General features: G+C 47.6%; 1 protein-coding gene across 2 annotated transcripts in view; it reads left to right on the forward strand.

Moving 5' to 3' along the window:
* The window catches only part of LOC142579761 (condensin-2 complex subunit H2-like), a 99669-nt gene extending 76882 nt beyond the window's left edge, over positions 1 to 22787 (forward strand). For both annotated transcript variants that reach the window (XM_075690311.1, XM_075690312.1), the window contains exons 17-18: positions 8591 to 8761; positions 19382 to 22787. In XM_075690311.1, coding sequence (XP_075546426.1) covers positions 8591 to 8761; positions 19382 to 19612 — 402 coding nt within the window. In that variant the 3' untranslated portion in view covers positions 19613 to 22787. The remainder of the gene's footprint in view (positions 1 to 8590; positions 8762 to 19381) is intronic.
* Positions 22788 to 23099: the final 312 nt, after the last annotated feature.

Genomic DNA, 23099 nt, shown 5'->3' on the forward strand with positions numbered 1-23099 from the left:
TTTTGAAGCAGCAACCCAAGCAGTTTTATGAGACGGGAATCACGCCACTCGCTAGTCAGTGGGACAAACGTCTAAATGCTCATGGAGACTACTTTTAAATAAAATACCCCGTTTGTCATATATTTCCATTGGCTTACTTTCATTTGACTCGCCCTCGTATATTTTTCAGAACTCCTGCTTTTTATACGTGCTCTCTGTTGCGACTATAAGTTTGGTGCAGTTACAATACACGACCAGTGACAGCTGCTCCTGCGTAATACATTGGAACAAATGACAGCATCGAGATTTTTCCTTGGCCGTTCCATATGTACAAAAATGTAAACAACGTTTCACTGACAAAGTTTCATTAACACATTTGTCCTCAACTTTTTCATTTTATGGCCTTTACATTTTTCATGTCAGCGGCATGCACTGCTTCGCTGGTTTTCGAAATAATATAGTTCTAAAGTTCGTGTGATATTTTCTTTACTTACTAAATAGACAAAAAACATGGAAGCATTGATATCACTTACTTTGGGCACAATTTTTGTGACATACAAGTATATTCTTTTGTGAAAAAATACCTATTTTAGTTGTCTTGACAGTGCGTAGCATTCAAGAATTCCTTTGCAGCATCTTTGGCAATGGCAATGCAGTTATTCATGTATGTGACCCCTCGACAAATTTTATGAGGAGGCCGAGCTGCAACGTGAGCCCCCCCCAAACAAAATTTCTGGCTACGCCACTGCAAGACGGGGAATCATGAAAAAAGAGTAATAATTTGCATTATTTGTTTTTTTTTCTTGCTTGTTTCTAAAATGTTTTGAGGTGATATTATTTTTTCTCATAAATTTTTTACTCCTGCTAGAAAGGAACTTCGCATAGGTAATAGCTTCTCTGATATGTCAAGGCCATGTGCTTGTGTACTGTTATGTATGTGCTGCGTCTAGTCGCAGCGCTTCATTAATTGCCATGTCGTGAAACAAGTGCTTTGTACTTATGCTAACCAGCAGTCTATGCATACAGTTGCTGATCGACGGTTTGGACAAGCCTGATTATTGCCTGCCAGTCAGCCATTCAGAATCTGCCTGTCAAGACTTAGATGAGCAGAAAGAGCAATATTTCTGTTTTGATCAAAATAGTGATTTTGTACTCCTGGTTAATTGGACCTTCAGCAGGTCTCTGTCAAGCCAGAATTACTGGTCAGCAACTGCATATGAAGGCAGCAATATATGCACAAAAATTTTTCGGTTAAGGTTTTATAGCACTAGAAAAAAAAAAAAGTCTAGATTAACCATGTTCCTATGGGTGGGCAGCGCAACCCAGACGGAGGACGAGAGGAAGTACACAATACTCGTCCTCCGTCCGGGTTGCGCTGCCCACCCATAGGAACATGTTCAATCACCAACTCGCCTAGCTTACCGCGTTAATTCAGATTAACCAACTGTCACAAATTATAAAGTGGACCTTTTAGCCCTTTCAGTGTCACTGACGTACTGGTACCGTTGCGTGTTTTTGTCCCGCCATGTCACTGATGACTGGTACATTTTTCGTTAGGATGTGCAATGTTGGTAAGCTCTGAGGTGGTTTTGCCATCTGTTGCATATTTCTAGAAGCACATTTTCTCCCCTCTCTAAGTATGTTCAATCTGGGGTTTCTTAGCAGCTACTGAGCATACCCTTTTGAAGTGTGCACATCTTCAGATTAGAGGGGTAGCCCGCGAACTTTGAATACCACTACGGTGGCGATTCTTGGTTCAAACATTTGTGCCATTGTGCAAGACCACCCACCGCTTTTGCGTGTTTCTGCTATCTGTTGTATATCTATGGGAGTTTTTTTTTTTTGTTCTTAATTTGTCTCCTGCTTTCTTCGCTATGGCGCGCATCCTTTCCTGTGACAAGGGTGCTCTTTCCGTTGGCTTGCTTTCTCTGGGATGGCTATGCCCTCTATCGTTTCTCTTTCATCTGTTGCTCACTTTGCTTTGTCTGGTAGATTTCGAATAAACAAAAGCAATACTTCCTTGAGCGTGGCTGCGTGGTCACTTTGAGATGGCTGCTGGTGCGGGACCTTGAACTGTTGATTGGAGCGGCAGTGCTTCTGACAACGAATGCAGTCAAACTTTGTTACTACATAGTCGGCCAGGAATGATGTTTGGGTACGCACTAAACAATGTATGAATTAACTGCCAATGCCAGTTTAGAAGCTACTTACCAGCCAGAAAAGAACTTAGTCACAATGCTCTTAAACACACATACTCAGACAGGCTTTATTTGTGGGTAGGCAGCAAAAAATTGGCGATCTTCACTTGCCGCCGTGGTGACCTTGCCGTGACATCTTCAACCTCGGTAAGGCCGCAAGCGAGATGGTCCACGAGGCCCCGCTTCTCTGTGAAAGCTCGCATGACGCTCGAAGCACATGCTGCATCAGTTAATGAAGGGCCAGGGACCACTTCTACGTTGTTGTCGTCATTGCTTTTGCTTGAAGATGGGCGAGGTGCAATGGCGGCAACAATGTTGCTATCCAAGAACTCCGCGGATGTAACACTGTCAACGTCTTGATAACATAAACACGACATGCCGCAGCAAAGACTGTTGAACATCACGACAATACCACGACCGTAAACACACTGGCTGAATGAAGAAAAAAAATTTACGCAGGAACTTCTCTGGGAGTTGTCCAACTATGCGTAAGCATTGTGCCACTTGCTCCTCTCCACGCAGCAGCCCGGTGTCATTATCAACATTATGAAACTTGATCCGGCAAGTACAAACGAATGACAGCGTTGCGGCGACATGAACTGGTACAGACGGCGGTGCAAGGTGCATTGATAATGCAAGCAAAGTACTGCAGGTGGTGGCACCCGGTGCACTGATGACGTTCCAATCATTATAGCCTGTTATCGCTCATTAGCACCTTAAGTATAAACCCTGTGCAAGCGATCCTGCAACAGCAACAAGCGATGTGATGGAGATGGCTGTCATGTTCGCTCGTCGCCTACAAGTTGTACTCCATGCGAATGACGATTTTGAGCGACGTCTTCCCCAGTGTTGCCGATATGGGGGCAGCAAATGCGCGTTGGCTTATTAATTTTAGTTGATGTATTTTAATGTAAAAATCAGCATAAAATATTCCTGAAGGTCTTGCAGTAGGTTCTTATTCTTGCACGTGCAAAAATTCAATCGTTTGCTTGTTCCATGCGACAGTCGGTAGTATTTGAGGGATGTACATTCAGTTCCAGTTTCGTGCTATTGTCTAGTTGCTCATAGCACTTCCGGGTGACGAGCAAAGAATTGTAGGTTTCCAGAACTGAGCAATCTGTTCAAGGGACGGCCCATTTTGTCGCTCGAAATCATCGCTCATCGCACGGTCTCATGAGGTTTAGTCTTTATCCATCCGCTTCAAACCATTATGAACTGTGATCAAACGTACAACAGCGGCGCCTGCGTACATAGCACGGCCACACTAACCGTATCTTGAAAACGACCTGCAATGCAGACAGAGAGTGCCGACTGCTGATAGCTCCACGTGCTGTGTTTCCGCTGCTGCACGCTGAAGTGAGACAGGCAGGCCCACATCTTCAAAGTAACCTGCGAAAGAGGCAGCGCGCGGCTTGTGCTGAGAGCTTCGTGAGCACTGTTCTCTTGCTGCCTCGTTTGCGTTGAAGTGACAGGCAGCGTGAAGGTACAGTCGCTCGCTCCTGTGGGCTTTATCTTGAAAGTGGTCGTCTTACGGGAAAGACGGACGGAGGGACATTGTTCTAGTAGGGTAAACATAGAAATGTGTACGCCTTAAAAAAAAAAAAGTGCTTCTGTGGGGTTACTACTTGATTTAGATTGGATTAAGTTCGACGGTGTCAGCAAATTTGCACCCCCTATCGGCAGCTTCCTTGCGTTACCAGAACCCAATCTCGAAGGCCATGCTTTTGTGCCCTGCAATCAGCAGCAGCCGTATGAACAGGAAATGCTTCATAGATGTCCATGTTTTGAGGTCTCTATCGCTGCCGGCTGTCGTCTGGGTGTCACAACTTGATAATCGAACATCTGTGCACTTGAGATTTTGCCGATTTTGTGCCTGTGTGAGTAGAACGAGAAAGAAAATAGTATGTACTAACCATTTAGTGGGCACTGAGTGACTACAGCTTAAGCGGTCAGCCAGTACATGGGATTCAGCGGAGGCTGGGTAGGGGGATCATTGCAACTACGTTTAAACCGCAATTACAGATTAAGCAGGTACGCAAGGTTTGGCTGTAATTCGTACTCTGAAGATGACAGACTGTCATTTGAGAAAGAGGCAGCTTCAACCTCGTTAGATTCTGACCCTGACTGTGCATTTTATTCGTTTTGTCAGATATTTATGTGAGGACCATACCAAGAGTGCATTTGCTATTATCTGTCACCTTTTCCCTTCTCCATAACCAAAAATAAACTGTTGTGTTTCTATTATATCCCCCCCACACCCCGCAATAAAAGAAAGTTTTAGTAGAGCCCATCTCACAATGACTGTCGATGGTAACGCATCAAATCAATACAGTCAACGTCCGATTTTCCAGACGCTCGACTATTCGGACATGCCCTATAATTCGCACGGCTTCACAGCACCACCACGTACTCCATATAGACAGTGTATGTTGCACTGACTGCAGGACTGAACTGGCACTAATCGAAGCCACCACCGCCGCCATTTTGATTATCTCGCCGCCTTGAATCTGCACTCTCGCACGCAGATCCGCTGGCAGCCGTAGCCACCAACGCGGCAACGTTAGGCCTAGCTGCTTCTACGTTCGCTATTAAGCTTATTGCCGTGTGGTGCCGTGTCTTTCATGGAAAGAATTTGCTGCGGTCAGCAATGGCACTGACTCCGCCTTTGTAATCCTCGCGATTGGCTTCGAAGCTCGCAAAGCACAGCGCGTTGCGTAATGTCAGTCTCCAGAAGTTAGCCTCGCCTCAGTACAGCAGTGTTATGCGGCGAAGCATAACAAGCATGGGAAGGGGCAATTGTCACGTGACACAGTATGTATTCCTTAATTATACACGCGTGCACCCCCGTCTCCCGTCACAGTACGAGCACCAATATGCCTAATCAGTGTACTGGCAGGCATTAAGAGCTTTTTCAGACGTGCCTATGGCAATATAAGCCCTTAATGGCAGTTAAAGGCACGCATTCATTTTTTTTCGGACTGGCCGATTTTTCTGATGTTCTTGCGGCCCCTAGGGAGTCCGAAAAATCGCACATTGACTGTACAACTGACCAAGAGGTTGCTTCAAATGATCCATGGGGCAAACGACTGGCGGAAGGAAGACAAGAATTGAAAGGACCTACGCATTGAGGAAAGAATGGGAAAGGAAGCATGCTGCCACTGTTTTGAAGGAGCTTGAGCTCAAAAAACAAAGTGTTGGCTGACGCCGAGATGCAGGTGTCACTCATCCAAACCAAAATAAACTCTTTAAGGCAGTGAAAGCCAGCACTAAGATGTTGTGTACGGGCTGAGAGTATGTCAGGACAGTTGAGGTTGACTTCTCAGCTGCTGAGAGAGAATCTTGGTTGTGACAAAGTTCAGGCCTCATACCAGTGAGCTTGCTAGGAGTTGATAGAAATAGCTCATGTTCAAAAATATTTACTTCTGTATGCATCTCCTCTTTATTCGTATTTGAAAATGTTTTACTCAATTTGGAATGGGTTTTACCATTTTTTCGCTGTGCATTTTACTAACATCTTCCTCCTGATTTCTTTTTAAACAAAAGTGATATTACTCCTTACTATTCAAAATGGATTAAGTCATTTTTTGTGTCTACATGCTTACTAGAGAGTGAGGAAATCGGGCAGCATGGTGTCAGCCTGTCTTGACATAAAACAAAGTTTTGGCTCATTCAGGGAATTTTGCAAAGGTGCTCAGGGAAAACCTGGAAAACTCAGGGAATTTGGAAATGTCAACTTGGTAGACACCCTGGTCATGTGATCGTGTTGTGCTGCTGTGTGTTTTCATCAACGTTCGCTGTGAAGCTTCCCGCTGTTTGGTTCTGTGCTTTTCCTCGAACGGATTCACTGCTGACCGATGGTGCTGACTACCTGTTCATCAGCTTTGCCCGTGGCTTTGAAGCAGGCAAATTTTTAGTGTAGGCTGACGATGGAAAAGAAAGCCGCCATCGTTGAGCTAGTTGAAAGCGGCCGGTCACAAGCCGACGTGGGCAAGAAGTTTGGATTTTCGAAACAAATTGTTTCAGATTTCATGAAAAACAAGTTGAAGATCTTTTCATAACTTTTGCAGCAATCGCCGACGCTGACAAAGATCTCAAACTCTGTGCGGAATTAACTGATGGTGAAATAGTCCGTCATGTGACGATGGATCCGGACGACTCTGACACCAATGATGAAGAGCCAGCACCTGCAGAGCCGACTAGCTCCAAGTTGACGCGAGCACTTATGACGCTGTCATCAGTGTACAGCGATGATATGACCCTGGCTGAAATTGAAGCAAACATAATTGCATGCAAGCAGAACACCATGCAAAAGAGGATCAACGATTTTTTTTCGCCCTGCTAAGGTGGTAACAGGCAGTGTTGATCCAGCTCAAGATAGCACCGGTGACATTTACGGCACCTGCTGTCACATTTTTATTTTTTATTTTTATAAACAGCTCTTTTCAGAGCCACCTCAATGATGCATTGGCAGAGTTACACAAGTCTGATATGCCGTTGTTGGCACTTTCCATCTGAGAAAATTACATATAAAACGGTGCATTTCTGCATGTATGTACTTGATTTTTCGGACATTTTCGCAGTCCCTAGGAAGTCTGAAAAATTGCACATTGACTGTATAGTGACAATGTATTGCCACTTCCGAAAGCAGTCATGTATGAGGCATTTACTGCAGTGGGACTCCTCTTTCGTGCTTTCCTAAGCACACTGGGTGCCATCTAGCACTGCAGCCTGCGCATGGCCTCTGAGATGCATGGCGTGCCGGTGCGTGCACATGCTGTAAAACGTGTCATGCGGCAAACGGGCTCCTTTCTCGTGATTCTTTCTGGACGTGCTATGCCATCTAGTGGCACTGCCGAAAAGTCCCATGTTGGCGCCTCCGAGTCTAGAAGTGTGGCATGCTGGTGCCTGCAAACGATGATTGTTTCCTCGCTTGCTGCACACTAAGTGGCTCATACTCAGTGGCCCAAGTTGGCGAGAGGTTCACTGAAGAGTGGCACACACGCAGTGGATTCATGGCACAGCTCACTGAAACATTGGTGTCAAAAGCATTCTTTGAAAAGTGGCATATACCCAGTGAATTCGTGACGCAGCATGCTAATGCGTCGGGTGGCTGTCCTTGGGGAATCCTTGTGACATGGGTTTGATTCCACTCAGAATCTGATGAACTTAAGATATTTTTTTAATCGTTGTAGAGTGGCACATTCCCAGTGGCAGATACCTAGCTACCCGAGTTAACATCAAAGATGTTCATCGAAGAACGGCACATGCGTACTGACACATACCAAGTGACCGAAGTTGACATCAAGAGGTTCATTGAAAACCAGCACAGATCGAATGGCACACACACAGTGCGTCTGCGTCAAAGAGTTTCTTCGAGCAGCTGTATCTACCCAGTTCCACATCTTGGAGTTTCCCATGCCGGCATGAAAGATGTTCGTTGAAGGGGAGCACATATGTACACATTGCTACTAACTCAATGACTCATGTTGGTCCGATGGTAGGTGTCAAACCCTGTTACCTCAGCACAGCAGCTCGGTGGGCTACCCAGTACTCAGGTAGGCAGGACAACAGTTAGATACAGACATACATAGATACATAGATATACAGATAGATACGTAGCCCCCGGAAAGTGTGTGAAGTGCCCAAAGAATGCAAACGCACAAAAAGGCTGACACTTGGGGTGTGTCACCTTTGATAGAACCTGACGCCGAGAGGGTTAGGACATGTCTTCGTCCAAGCAGATGTGCTTTTCACTACAGTGCGCACATCCCCAGCATCCACTCGTCTACCACTATGTAGCCGACATGTTTGATGCAAGTATGTGGGTCACAGTATAATTGCTTTTTACCCTCGACGACAGTGTTAACATTGCGTGCCTTGCACTTGAATAAAAATGTAACCAATGGACTCGCCACAGTGGCTGAAAATGTGTGGTTGCTATCTTTGTGATTACTGCAGGTGGGAATTGCACAGTCTTCAAGCCATGTGCCTGATGCAGTGCCGTGCATCATGCTAACTTCAGTAAAAAAAAGCATGAAGCGTTCTCATCGTTCTTGTGCAATTCCTGCTGACGACTGTGGAGATGCAGTCCACTGACTGATTTATTTCGGTGGAACGCCAGGCTTGCCCATGCCACTTTCGCTCTATTGCAGCGCTCTGCGCTGGCCATGCTTTGGGGGTTGTGTGAATTAACTGGCGCATGGCCGAATATGTCTCAATTCACAAGAATGATCCCATTTTCTTATCTAGCAGGGGTCAATATTGTGAGATGTTATTGTTATTGTCTTGCATTGTTGCCAAGTTCAGTAGTGTTGGCTGTCCATCTATTATGTAAGCCAATACAAGCGAAAGCTCTGTAATAGCGCATGTGCCTAGGTCTATTTTCTATACTATGTTGGTCATCTTGTTTGCAGGCCAACAACTACAATGTGGAGCTCAATACAGACGGCGTGATGGAGGAGGGCATGGATACACTGCAACTCACGTTGCTTTCGCGGAAGCAGCACTTCCATGAGCTTGAAGAGTTTGGTGACAACAGTGTCAGCTTGACAAACTCATCCGAGCCAGCGAGGAAAGGGAAGCAGGTAGGTGTTAACCGCAGGAAGGAAGTTATAATTGGACTGTAGCCAAGGCTGTTTTAGTAACTTGTGCTGCAAGCATGATGGCGAAAAGAAGGCCCAACACTTTTTGTGAAAGATGTGAAATATTTTGCAACAGAAGATAGATTGTGTCTCATAAGCCTCTCAAGCGAGAGCTCTCTAGGCATTACCATTATGTCCTGTGGACTGCTATGAACCCTCGTGAAATCCTGCTCAAAAGGACTACACGTGCAGCAGCACGTGTTTTGCATCCATGCACAACAGAAAGGAGAGTAGGTGCTCTTTCCCCCTGATGGAAATGACTAAGCAAAGTGTACAGCAACAAAATGTTGCCGCTGCTGTGCCCTTGCAGCCTTCTTATTGCAATAGAAATTATACGGACACTTGAGGCACATTAGCGTGGTTGCCATAGGCGTTGTCGTGCCATCATGGTATCAAGGAGTGTGTGTGGCCCGCACCTGGGGGGTTAGCAGGTCTCCAGAGATGGGCAGTGTGTTTGGCTGCAAAAGCAACAAAGCCAAGTGGATGCGCAGTCAAGGTGTGCTGAGTCGGCTCTGCCGGAGCCAACGCGGCGTTCTGGCTTTCGCTGCCGGTATGAGCACTGTGCACACTACACTTGCGTTCCTGCCGAGCAGCTATGGTGTATACACTGGTAGTCTGAGTGGAATAGACAGTAAACGCCGAGGCAAATCTAATCCTTTCTTGGTTTTTCCTACGATCTCATCTCATGCGCCACCATGACGTGATGCCTGCAATGCTGTTCGTGGTGCTTCTCATCGCCACAGCTTTTTGAGATGCCTTCAGTGCAATGATCAAGGTGCATTCACGCTGCCAGTGCCATTGTGATGCCGTCCCACTGACTGTGAATGAGCAACTTGCATGTGGCAGGTTAGAGGGTATCCAGAGACGTTGAGTGTGCTCGGCTGCCAAAGTGACTAAGTGAAGTGGGCACAGTGTCAATGCTGTGCTCAGTCACCTTGGTGGCGAAGCAAGGGTAGCATTCTGCCTTCCGCTGCTGGCATGCACATTATAGGCACTCAACATTGCTGTTGAGCTGCTGCGTGTATGTTATGGTCATGTTTCCCGTCAGTCTCGTCTCGTGCATCAACAAGGCGCAGTGCCTGCTATGCCACTGGTGGCACACATAACGCCAGCATTGTGTGCTGCATTGGACCATGTCGCATCCTTGTATAGTTGGAACACCATTCACATTTTTATTGCCACACACTAACATGTTCTTATTATGACCAGCCATAAAAGGAGACAAAAATACACAAGACAAGGATAGCCTTACTTTCCTTTTAATTTGAACTGCGATATTATGTTGATATAGAACAAGGCCTATCATTACACCAAGCTTTCATATTGGCATGACTACAATATCATGTGCCGATCACAGTGGTAGCATTCTCTGCCTCAAGGTGGCACCACTGCCATATTTGTGAGCATTGAAAAGGTGGTTATGGTATCGTCAGACATAGATACCTTTGAAATAAAGCAGAGAAAGGTGTAGTGCTAATTCAGAATACAGTGAAACCTCGTTAAACCGTAGTTGGCCGGAGCTCGGAAAAAGTACGTACTAAACGGTAGTACTGTTTAACCAAAATAGCATGAGATCGCCCACTTACCTGTCGAAAACGGAACTCAGAGAGAGTGCGATGAAAGGGGAAAAAACATGCAGTATTTATTCACTTCGCGCGACAAAAGTGTTACAGTCGACTCCCTTTAATACGAAGTTCACGGGGACCGCAAAAAACTTCGAATTAAACGAACTTCCAATTAAGCACAAAACACAAAAACAGCACTTTATTTGTGGCGAAATTGAATATTTTCTCTAAGAAAAATAGTCGGTCATCTTGCTCTGCTTCTTCTTGCCGAATCGCGCTGCTGAAAGCAAGTTCTGCAAGCTGTAGACGTGGCGGAACGCTTCTTCCGCGTTAGCTTCAGCGGCAAAAAAGCACTCCGCGATAGCAAGGCCCGCAGCTACATCGGCAGCCTTAGGTTGTGGCTCGCCTTCAACGTCATCGTCGCTTTCCTGGGTCGCTTCCTGGGGCCGAATAATCTCTACAATTTCGTTATCCGTCAGCGCACTGCACGTTTCGACCGCCTTGTCTACGGCTACGTAATCTTCAAAATTGACATCCCCGAGAGCATCACCAAAATCACTGCCGTCAAGCTCGCTTGTTGACGGTTCCTCCGCTGAAATTTCAGAGGCATCCTCCGAAGAAGCTGCCACAAAACCGCAAGCCCTGAAGCAGTTTGCGATTGTTTCTTGCTTCACACGATCCCATGCTCGCGCTAACATGTGGATGGCACTGAGCAGGCTCACCTCGTATTTTGCGGAGTTATCGATACACAAAATCATGCGCTCGAGGAGGTGCCGCCTGTACAGGACTTTAATATTTTTGATGATGCCTTGGTCCATAGGCTGCAAAACAGCCGTTGTGCTTGCAGGCAAAAATGCGAGGCGTATTGCACTCAAGGCTGGCACATTCACGTGAGCACTGCAGTGATCGACCAGGAACAACACCTTGCGGTTCGAAGAAGCAAACTTGCGGTCCAATTTGCTTATCCAGCTCTTGAAGATTTCGGCCGTCATCCACGCTTTTTTGTTCGCCTCATAGTCCACAGGCAGCGTCTTCACGCCTTTAAAACATCTCGGCTTCGCGGCTTTCCCGATCACAAGTAACCGACATTGTTCCGTGCCAGTCATGTTTGCCGCGATCTGCACCGACACTCTCTCCTTGCTGCATTTGCCCCCAGCACAGTCATCGTCCTTGAATGTCAGGGTCTTCTCTAATAGAAGCCGATAGAAGAGTGCAGTCTCATCTGCATTGAAGATGTCTTCCGGTCTGTATTCGGCGAGATATTCACGCAGCTTTCCGTCCTTCCACGTGGCACATGTTTCCTGGTTAACGGACGCCTTTTCACCACACACGCTCTTGAAAACCAGGTCATGGCGATCTTTAAAGCGCGTCAGCCATCCATCTGATCAAACGAAGTCATAGATCCCCAACATTGCTGCAAGCGTTCGGGCTTTCATTGCAACGATGTCTCCGCTGAGAGGAAGTTTGTTGCTCCTGGCATCCCTAATCCAAACCAGCAGAGCCTTCTCCAACTCTGGGTAAGCGCCGGTGCGCATTCGCTTCCGAGAAGTCTTGAACTTGTCATTCTCAAATGCATCCATTATTGTGCGCTTGTTCTTGATGTAGTTAGAGAGCGTGTTCGGCTTGATCCCGTACTTCCGCGCTATGTCTTGTTTGGCGGCACCTCCCTTCTCAACTTCCTTCAATACCTCGACTTTCGTTGCCAGGTCGAGCGTGCGATAAGAGCCACGGTTTGCCATGGCTATAAACTGCGCGACTAGGTACAGTCAATTCCGAATCACTCGTGGAACAACCTAGCCTACGAGCTTCCCGCACAAAGACACACGCCTCCACATACGCTGCGCACGCTGCAAGACTAATCTCGCACAATCTCGCCACTGCCAGTATGCAGTGCTGCGTGCACCTATGGCACCCGCGTGGCCTCCGGCGGGAGCCGCTTCGCCTCCCGCCGGAGTTGATCGCGGAGGCCACGGCAGCCATAGCAATGAATAATCGCGCCGCTCCAAGAAGGATGGCGCTGCGGGCGGCTGCGGTGGCGATGACACCAACGCGGAGCAAGGAACTGTTGCAACACTTGAAAAATTGCACATTCTACCAAAGAATGACGGTCACCTCGAGGATCCTGGCTGAAAATTAACTTCCAATTAAACAATATTACTGGATGAGCACTTTGAATTATCAAGCGATTTCTTCTATAGGATTACATGCAAAACTGACGGGACCAGCACTTCACTTCTAATTAACCGAAAATTCCAATTAAGCGGCTTCGAATTATCGGGAGTCGACTGTATATTCAATACCTTCCCACCCTGGCAACGGGACAGCCTTGCCTTTCAGGTAGCAGTGAGTGATCGTGCTGGCGCTGAGCCACACCCAGCTCTTGTCTCCTGTATGACCAATGTAAAACGGTGACCGAAGCTTCAGACACTGTATGGTGTCTCACTAGAATTTTGGCCATCTGGGCTTCATAACGTGCACCTACTGCACGGTACACGAGCATTCTTTTTTTGCATCTCGCCCCCATCGAAATGTGGCTCCCGCGGCCGGGATTCCATCCCGCGCCCTTGGGCTTAGCAGCGCAACGTCAAAGCCACTACGTCGCCATGGCAATACACCAATGCAATGCACCACAATACTGCAATGCACCTTGCTTGGTTGTTATGCAAGTGTGCGGCAGGCATCAATGTTTTCAAGAGAGAGCTGCGCAGTCTCTAAGGGAGCGCTTATGTATGCATAGTTTCCTTTAACAATAGCACACTGCATGCGTTATTAAGAGTACGAAAAGCAAGAGCAGCTGTGAGTAACAGCCCCCCCGTCGTATCCAAGGGGCTCCTGAAGTCACCGGTAGCTCACATCATCCACTTCTTCTCAGCTAGTGGTTCTTTGCCGTGAATATGTGAAATACCTTTTTGAGAATGAGTGAAACAACAGAAAAAAAGCGAGCAGCGCGTGTAGAAACTGGGGGCGAAAATTCCATAGCACCTGCGTCAGTGCAGAGGCCGTTGTGTCATTGCAGTGTGACTACAAAATTGTTTGACTTGTCTGCCTACGACTACTCTCACTGACATGGATGCCAGCACTACGCAGCACTCGCAGGAAGTCCACGGTCTAATATCAGTGCCATGTCGCCCTAGTTCAACCAGGTCTAAACACATCTAAACTGTTATAAACCACCAAAACGAGCTGACGACATCAGTAATTGTAGCCTTTTCATCTGCATTGGCACCCCTAACCAGCTTCCGTCGCTATATTAAACGTGACCTGAAGTGTCGTGACCTGAAGTGTCGTGACCAGTAAAAAAATATTAAAGGACTCTGCTCAAACTCATTGCCATTTCCTGCTGCAGGCAGCACGAAGTCAACATCGTGATTCTGGCGGCATCGTAGGCATCATATTGTGGTGTCACCCACCAGCTCGATTTTGGTTCGGTTTCTTGTCGGCGCCCTTAAGCACCATGCAATAGAGAAATGACAATGTGCATCTCGTGTCAATCAGGCTTGTTAGCTTTAGGGGCCATGTCTGTATCTCATGCCACAACGATCGGCGCCAAGTGGGCATGTCAAAACTTCTCTCCAAAATGCTCTGCTTGAAGGAGGAGCTGCTGACCCTCCCCAAACTTGAGGAGCGCAGACGTAAGCTCACCGAAGCCACAAGATCGACAGTGTGTATCTTGGGCACATGTCAGTGTCTCGTCCTACAATAATTCGTGCAACAATTTGCGGTAACTAGATGTCAACTACAGTTAAAACCTTCGGGAACCTATTGCGGAAACGCGTTGTTTGACCATCACTCGAGCTGTCATTTGCTAATGTTGACCTTCCTGTCCTCATTATATTATTGTGTGAACCGTATGAGCGGCCGAACCATAGCACACTAAAGCAAGTTGATTTGCCCCCCCCCCATCATGAAGCACAGCTCAAGGTGGGTATGGGTAAGGGTAAGGAGGGGGAGGATAAGCTTTATTGTAGAACCAGCACTTTATGATGGCTGGGCTTGCCTCGCCGCCGCCTCACGGGCGTGCTCGGTCACCAAGGCTTGGTCGTCGAGGGTGGAGCTCCGCAGAGCCTCATGCAACCTAGACGAGAGGGTCGTAGTGTTAGTGTGTGTGTAGTGTGCTGGGCATTTCCACAGCATATGCGGAAGCGTAGCCGGGTGAATGCCACAGCACCGGCAGTTGGGGGTAGTGCAAACGTCTGGGAATATAAGGTGGAGGCGGGTGGGTGAAGGGTACGTGTTTGTTTGTAGCAGGGTAGTAGCCTGCACCCGGCTGAACTTGGGGTGAGGTGGGGGGAAGCTTCGGCGACTGAGGTAAAAGGCCTTAACAATATTGTTATAAGTGGTCAGTTTGTCCCTGGTGTCCAAATTGTCTCCAGTGGCTCCGGCGTGGTTGACTAGGCCTCGCGCAATGAAGTGGGTGACTTCGTTGATATTGGGGAGGTGTGGGTGGACAGGGCCCGCATGGGCTGGGATCCATGTCAGGGAGATCATGCTGTCTTTAGAGTGTGCTGCCTGGCAGAGGATGCGAAGAGCTTGGGGAGAAATACGGCCTTTGCTGAAGTTAGTGATGGCTGAGTGAGAGTCACACACGATGGTGTGATAGGTGGGATCTAGAGCGGCCAGGGCGATGGCCACTTCTTCAGCCGTCCCGACAGTGGGGGTAGTGACGCTGGAGGCGTGGTGTAGGACTCCATCGCGTGTGGCGATGGCCACAAATCGTGTGCCATGGGAATATTGGGCTGCATCAACAAATGTGACGTCAGGTACGTGAGCAAGGGCTTTTATGATAGCTCCAGCCCGAACTTGACGCTGGGCCCTGTTATATTCAGGGTGCATGTTTCTAGGGATAGGGTCTGTGTAGATCCAGCTACAGATATCACTCGGGATCGGTTGTTTGGGGCCCTGTTGCTGATGGTAGGTGAAGCCAAGTGTGGATAGAATAAAACGTCCCGTTTCAGTAAGGGTGAGCCGTTCAAGCTGAGAGCGTTGTTGGGCTTCAATGAGTTCGGCAAGGGTGTTGTGAACTCCCAGTCGGTTGAAGAGTTCAGTGCTGGTGCAATGCGGGAGGCGAAGTGCTTGCTTGTAGACTCCTCTAATGAGGATGTCGAGCTTGTTTTGCTCAGCCCGGTACCAGTTGAGGTATGCAGCAACATAGGTAATGTGACATATGACAAAGGACTGCACGAGGCGGAGAAGGCTTTCTTCTTTGAGTCCCCCTCGTCGGCTAGAGATACGTTTAAGAAGGCGTAGGGTGTTTTGAGATTGGGCACAAATCTTGTTGAGAGCCAAGGCGTTAAAGCCATTGGTAGAGATGGTGAAACCGAGGACCCGGATACTAGGGACGTATGGGATAGGACTGCCATCTTGAAGGCGTAAGGTGATGGCGTCACAGGGTTAGTGATCAGATTGGTGTGTGGCAGGGCGACCCCGCTGAAGGGGCTTATAGAGAAGAAGCTCCGATTTAGCTGGGCGAACAGCGCAGTCCGGTTCCTTGGAGATGGGCTTCAACCGTGTCAATCGCCGTTTGGAGGGCTGACTCCACTTGACCATCACTGCCTCGGTACGCCCAGATGGTGATGTCGGCGTAGATGGTATGGTTGATATTGTTGACTCGTCGTAGTTGCTGGGCAAGGCCAATCATGACTAAGTTAAAGAGCATGGCAGAGATAACTGAATATTGCGGGGTGCCTTTGCTGCCAAGGGGAAGCTGGCCTGATCGTAAATCCCCGGCTGAGAGGTTGGCCGTGCAATTGCAGAGGAAGTCACAGATGTAATTGTAGGCTCGTTCTCCCAGGTGGAGGTGGGAGACCTGGTCAAAGATAGCTGCATGGGAAATGCTGTCAAAGGCTTGAGTGAGGTTGAGTCCGAGGATGGCTTTCATGTTATGGGAACGGTCATTTAGCACTTGATGTTTGAGCTGCAACATAGCGTCTTGAGTAGAAAGGTGAGGGCGAAATCCAATGGTGGTGTGAGCATAGAGAGAGTTGTCTTCGAGGCAAGTGTTGATGCGTGCTAAGAAGGCGTGTTCCATCACTTTGCCTACGCATGAAGTGAGGGAGCTGTGCCTTAGGTTGTTGAGGCTGGATGGTTTGCCAGGCTTTGGAATTAGGATAACATTGGCATTCTGCCAGGCAGCTGGAAAGGTGCCATTGCACCAGCAATCGTTGATGTAGTCGGTCAGATGGGACGTGGAGTCGTCATCGAGCTTGCGAAGGGTTTTGTGAGTGACCCCATCTGGGCCTGGAGCAGAACGACCGTTAAGCTTGCGAAGAGCAGCATGTATACGCTGAAATTGGCGTCTAGTGTAGGGTTGGGATGACTGATGTAATTGCTTTGTGGACTGACTTGTCTCCTGGACATATATCTGGTGCAGGGGTAGTCAAGCACCTGTTGTGGACCTTGCTTAAGGGTCTCCGTATAAAGAAGATTCTGCAGCTGATCCTGTTGGGTGGTGTGGGTGGTGGTATTGTCAAGCAGATGTTTGAGGAGTTTCCACGAGGATGGGCGATGAAGTTGTCCATTCACCGTGTTACACAGCTCGGTCCATTGTTGCCGGCTGAGGGTTTGACAATGCTCCTCGATGGCTGTATTGAGTTTAAAGATCTTACTCCTGAGGTGACAGTTTAGGCACTGCCTCTTCCATTGAGCTAGGATGGAGGCCTTAGCTTCCAGAAGATGGGCAAGGCGGCTATCCATGCGTTCAACTGGGGCATCTGTAGTTACCACCTGAGTGGCTGCTTGAACGTCAGTGTGTAGCGCTTGCATCCAGGTGTTAATGTCGGCAATGCCTTCTGCTGAGGTAGCACCGATGCGTATCTTACGAAAAACATCCTAGTTGGTAATGGTGAATTCTTTAGTGGGGGCAGGGGCGGCAGCGAGTTGGGGCAAAGAGATAGTAAGGATATAATGGTCGCTGCCCAGGTCTTGTTGGATATTGGTCCAGTGTGCATTGTTGATATGTTTGATGAAGGTGAGATCAGGGGTAGAGTCTCGGGTAGTGGAGGTACCGAGGCGTATGGCAAAGGAGGGATCCGTGACAAGCATGAGGCCTAAGTCGTGGTAATCTTGCCAGAGGTTACAAGCTGCAGCTTCCATGCGAACGTAGCCCCAGCCTGTATGGGTCAAATCGCCGCCGATGAGTAGGGGGTGCGTTCCAGCTACCTGAAGAGCCTTCTTAAAGAGGGTGAGGAAGCGACACTTTGCTTTGTCCTTGGGGCTATTGTAAAAGTTCAGAAGGAAGATGCATTCTCTCCATTTACGATTGGGAATTAATTCGAGGAATAGATGTTCGATGTGAGGACTATAGAGATCATGTTTAATAATGGGGATACGAAACCACACTAGGGTGCAGACTCAGCGAAGAGGGTGGGTGGTATGGAAGGTATGATAACCAGGGAGCGTAGTGGGGGCGTTATTGGTTTCTTGGAAGTAGGATAGCATCCGGGCGGTGGGTATGTTGGCGTAGGTATTGATTGAGGACTGGCTTCTGGTGAAAGCCTCGGCAGTTCCACTGCCAAATGAGGGTGTCTTGATTAGTGTGAGCCATGATGGGAGATGGTGGATGTTGCCATCGGCGTCCTGCAAGGGTCACAGACGGGGCTGGCATGGCTAGGAGGCGTGAGAATATGAGTTTCCAGGTTGGTCACTCGTTGGATAATAGCAAGGCGTGCTGGATGGAGTCCAGTGCATGTTGGAAAGTGCTAATAGTTGTTTGAGGTGAGATGAGCATGTCTTTAACTTCAGAGCGGACCTGGCTCGTGGCTTCATCTTGCAGGGCTCTCTTCTTGGGGGCGGGAGTCGAGGGGGCCTCCTGACTAGGGGCAGGGGCGATCTGTGTGATAGGTGTAGGGGCTGGTGTTTGGGATTGGCTGAGGTCTCTTAACCTCCTGCGTGAGTTTAGTTAGGAGGTCGCGTAGGATGGCGTTCTCACGCCTAAGCTGAGCTATTTATGGGTTATCTGGTGAAAGAGGAGGAGACGTGGCTTGTGTGTTGGTGATGTTACAACCCTCTTGCGAAGCTCACCTTGTTGTTGTTGGTAGATGTGATGCGTAAAGCCAATGCAGACTGGGATCTTGAGCGTTGTTGCCTGGATAGAGATGGAGTTCTGGAGCAGGAACGGCTCCCCCTTGACGGTGTGCGGGAGCGTAGCCTGGTTCTGGTTTTGAGGGTGGAGGGACCGGCTTGTTCATTGGTGGCTTGGCTGGTTGCTCGTCACTCCCCAATACGCTTGCGGATGACGTGCAAGGTTTTATAACGAGCGGCACAGCTTTTGTCCACGGTGAGATCAAGACCACCACAGAGGGAGCACTTAAAGTTACAGTCGTGGTCGGCGGGGGTTTGCGGACACCGCAGCCCCGGCATATCTTGTTATTTCAGTAGGGACAAACGTCCATACGGTGTCCGAGGCGGCCACACTGGTAACAAATGTCAATTTGCTTCCGATATAGCGAACATGGGAGTAACATGGAGCTGTAGCGGACCTGATAAGGCACACCCAATCCATCAAAAGCGATGATCACTGTTGTAGTAGTGGCGATGCGCTTGGCTGCCGAGGCTGTCAGGTTTCGGGCACTGACAATTTTGTTGTGGATCTGCTGGGGGGGGGTCTCCGTGAGTGGGATCCCATGGATGACCCCCTTCGTCGTGTGCTCAGCTGCGGTCTCATAGGCATTCACCTCGTGGGTGACACCGTTCATTTGGATAGAGCGGATGCGAGCGTACCGGTCTGCATGGTCCGGGTGAGGTGTGCTGACGACAACGGTGTTTTGTTGCGTATTCGGGCAGACAGTGTCTTCTAAGCTTTCTTTGTCCGTGAGTTTGGCTGCTTGGAGAATGGCTGCGGTTACCATGGGACTGCCGATCTTGGATGTGGGATAAAAATTATTTTATCTGCCTTGGTGTCCTTTCTCGTTAAACGGTGATGAACTGAACGGCTACAGTTTTGCCTCAGTCATTGGCTGGCTAGTGAATAATGTTACTGCAACTGCTTCACTTTTTCCAGGCCCGCAAGCGGCCACCAGCTGTCTCGTATCCGGAGGACCCCAGTGATGTGTTGCGTGAAAATCCCGTGGTCCCTGACCCTGACTTTTGCACTGACCCACGACTTCCTCGAACTGTGCGGACAACAGTGCGCGCCAAGTCAAGAATGCGTGCCCTTGCTGCGGTCACATCGCTAGCAGAAGACTCTTCTGAGGGTGAAAATGACGAGAATATGGCGACAGCTTTTGTGTAACTCGACCGGCTCCTTCTCGGTGGTGGCTACTGTGTGTGTGTGTGGTGTGAGTGCGTGTGTGCAAGCAACACTCGGCATGGCCTTCTCGCAAACGCATCATCTGCTCCCTTCCCTATGACGTTTTGGGCGTGGCAGCACTAAAAGTTACATGCTCCCTTTTTTAAATCAACAGTCATTTACCGCACCAGAAAAATGGACTAAAGTGCTAGTAATTTTATACCGAATTGGTTTTGCTAGTTTCTTCAAGGACAAGGGCTTTTCTGAATCTTTCAAGCCTGAACCTTTTAAACTTTTACTTTGTTTACTTTTATTTTGTAGTACCATATTACCCTGGATCAAAGAGCAAATGGGTATAGGCGATATTCTGATTAACATGAAGAGAAAAAAATGGCACTGTGCAGGTCATGTAATGTGCAGGTTAGATAACCATTGGACCATTAGGGTTACAGAATGGGTACCAAGAGAACTGAAGATTGGTAGAGGACGGCAGAAGACTTGGTGGTGTGATGAAATTAGGAAATTCGCGAGTGCTAGTTGGAATCGGTTGGCGCAGGACAGGGGTAATTGGAGATTGCAGGGAGAGTTCTTTGTCCTGTAGTGGACATAAAATAGGCTGACGACGATGATAATGATGACAACCCTGAATTGTGTCGGGCTAGGGTGAGATGCTGCATTGCATACTCAGCCAAGCAGCCAATTGCCACCCATCGTCACCTGTGCACATAATTTAATCTGACATACTGCATGAATTGGTGATCACGTATGACTGGAGAATGACAGTCAGCGTTCTATTTGCCGTATTCATGCACTTCATACATCTTGCGAAACTTAAGGCCAGGTACCAGACAGGTTAGGTAAGCCACCCTACATTTATTGGAAATTGGACAGAGTCGGAGGTGTAGAAGCAGCCGAGATCGGCTGCCGCTCCAAGCAAGTGTACAGCATGCGCTCTCGCCTGAGCCTGTGTTTTATGGTATCTTAAATTTGCTTGTCTAGCTTTTATCTTCGTGTGCGATGATCATCAGAAGCATATTTTGGCATCGTGACAGTTCCATCCGTCCCCAGTCTGGCTGTTCCTTGCGATGGTGTGGGCAGGGCACTGCTCGTGCCTAGGCACAAGCAGTGCCCTGCCTTACATTTGGACTGAAGGTAGAGCCGCCTTCACTTCATCTTCCCATGTTTTAACGTGTGTTTACCTGGAGCAGATGCTGCCTTGCATGTTTCATTAGTTCATATGCTTCCCAAAGTACTTTCAGTGCACAAAAATTTTGTGTTGCCCTTTATTGCTTGAAATCTGCGCCTTTTAGTGTTGGCGTGTTGCTGGACTTCTCAAGACAACATTGTCAAGCGTAGCTGCATTGGCCTTGTCTCCAAACACACTTTTGATAGACAGGGGACTGAATACACATTTCTTAGCTGCCTTTAGCCAACAGTGTACTGTGTGATTAGCATCTCTAAGCACCTTGTGTCTGAATTTGCAGTCCTGTGTTCAGAAGTGTCTCTGCCTGTTGGAAACCATGCATCTAAGGCAATTTGCACACATTGTGCGTTAAATGTATACATGAAGCAGCAGTCATAATGATTTGACTAACTTATTTGTTGGAAATTGCCTTATCAGTTTATGTTTGGTGGAAAATGGTGGCTATCAAAGGAAATGCTTCCTTGATATGGTGTTGCTACATACATGAAAATCTTATTCACATTTAAAAAAGAAGAAATGGGACAATGCAATCCTTGGAGAAAAAGAAACGGAAGACTGCTGGTACTCTCATCATTCATGTGTTTCCGACAAACAGTGTGCAACAACGAACTGTGACAAAGAGACTGAATTCCTGTGTGAAAACTAAAATGTGATAAGAGTGTATGATGGCTTCCACTACTGAAAGTGCAAATATGAAGAGAGAGAGATTTTTCAGTTGTATGCTTCATAATGCACGAGCTGTGAACATTTAGTGGTGCCACTGTGCAAACCTTTGCTCTGGTACGTTTCACACGCTAATTAGTTGCCCTGATGCATTTTTAAAAAGTTTGTTTTATATTCGCACAAAGCGCAAGCACTTTAACAGAAGTTTGGTGACGGCAAGGCAGATGCTGAATATAAAGATGTGTGCTTGATAGAAAGGAAGACTGCAGTGCCTTACCAATTCAAATGCGGCAGGAAAAAAAAAAAAAGAAAGAGCGCCAACTGATTACCATTGCAGTCTGGTTTTCCTCTTCCTCTCACAATCCTTATCCCGCAAGTCTTGTGGCAAATTACCAAAAACTCTTGCTGTCATCACATCTGTTTGTAGGCACTGATCTGTCATAAGCATTTCCATAGCTATTGTACAGCTTGTGTAGCAGTATTTTTTGTCTCTTTCCATACTGTGTCTTTGGAAGGAATTTTCGAGTTGTGACGTTTCGGAAGATGTAGTCATGCTGCCATTTCTTTGGCTGGTTTCATGGGCCCTTATGTGCACAAAAGGGCGTGTTATGATGTTCAGTGGTTAATGGTGACGGACATCTGCATCATTTCAGCCTGTGTTGAGGTCGAAAAAGAATGCACGCTTAGCCAGAAATTTAAGCATATGGCATGGCTTAACCCACCTGGAGGAGGAGCAAAAAAACAAATTAAATAATTTTGAATGCTCAATTTAGGTGCGGTGGAGAGGCAACGGACCGCACATTGTTGCTTTAATGTTGCTAACTGGAATGTTTAAGATTTCGCCTTAAGAGTGTCGGTGTTGCTTTACTCAGCGGGCTGTACTGTTGTCCCGCTTGCAGAGAGGGAAAGTTGAATCACAGGCGTTTGTACTTCTGGGACAGTGCAGATTCCCGTGTGCACAGCCTACTGCAGTTCTATGCATGTAGAGCCATTGTAAATAGTGTAAAAATGTAACCAAAGCATCGGCAAAACACCCCAGCTGCCAACTGGGGCATGCTACATTTTATTTTTTTGCTGAATCCTGTACAGTATAATATGACCATATTTGGAAAAGCATCGCATGTAGAGTTCACTGTTTTCAAACCAATGTCATTCATTCAGATTGTCTTTTCTACCCACATTTTTTTTTTTAGCATAGAAAGCTTGTATTGTGTACCCATTTGATGAACAACTGACGCATAATTTAAGTAAAAAGAAAAAGAAAGTATTTGTGGCGATATTTTGAAGAAATTAAATGCTTATTGGACTGGTTTCCTGCCTGTTGTAATTCCAGTGGGTATTTGCTTGTGGAAAAATGCATGCACGGAATGGGTGTAGAACTAAGACATGAGATCGTGCTCAAGTATTTCACAAAAGCGTACAGCTCTCTGGTGTTTACCAGTTATCAGCATTGCTTGATGCAGTCAAAAGAACCTTGCAAGATCACAAAACTTGCTGTATAACATGCTCACTGCAACATGGATCACTGCAGTTATTTACTCTGTCCGGTTGTGTAGGGCATTCCTGCAGTGTGCAAGTGACATCATTGCTAGAAATCAAGGAGGAAAAATTCTGTTTCTGGTC

This window comes from Dermacentor variabilis, chromosome 4, assembly GCF_050947875.1.
Source record: "Dermacentor variabilis isolate Ectoservices chromosome 4, ASM5094787v1, whole genome shotgun sequence".
NCBI classification, from domain to species: Eukaryota; Metazoa; Arthropoda; class Arachnida; order Ixodida; family Ixodidae; genus Dermacentor; species Dermacentor variabilis.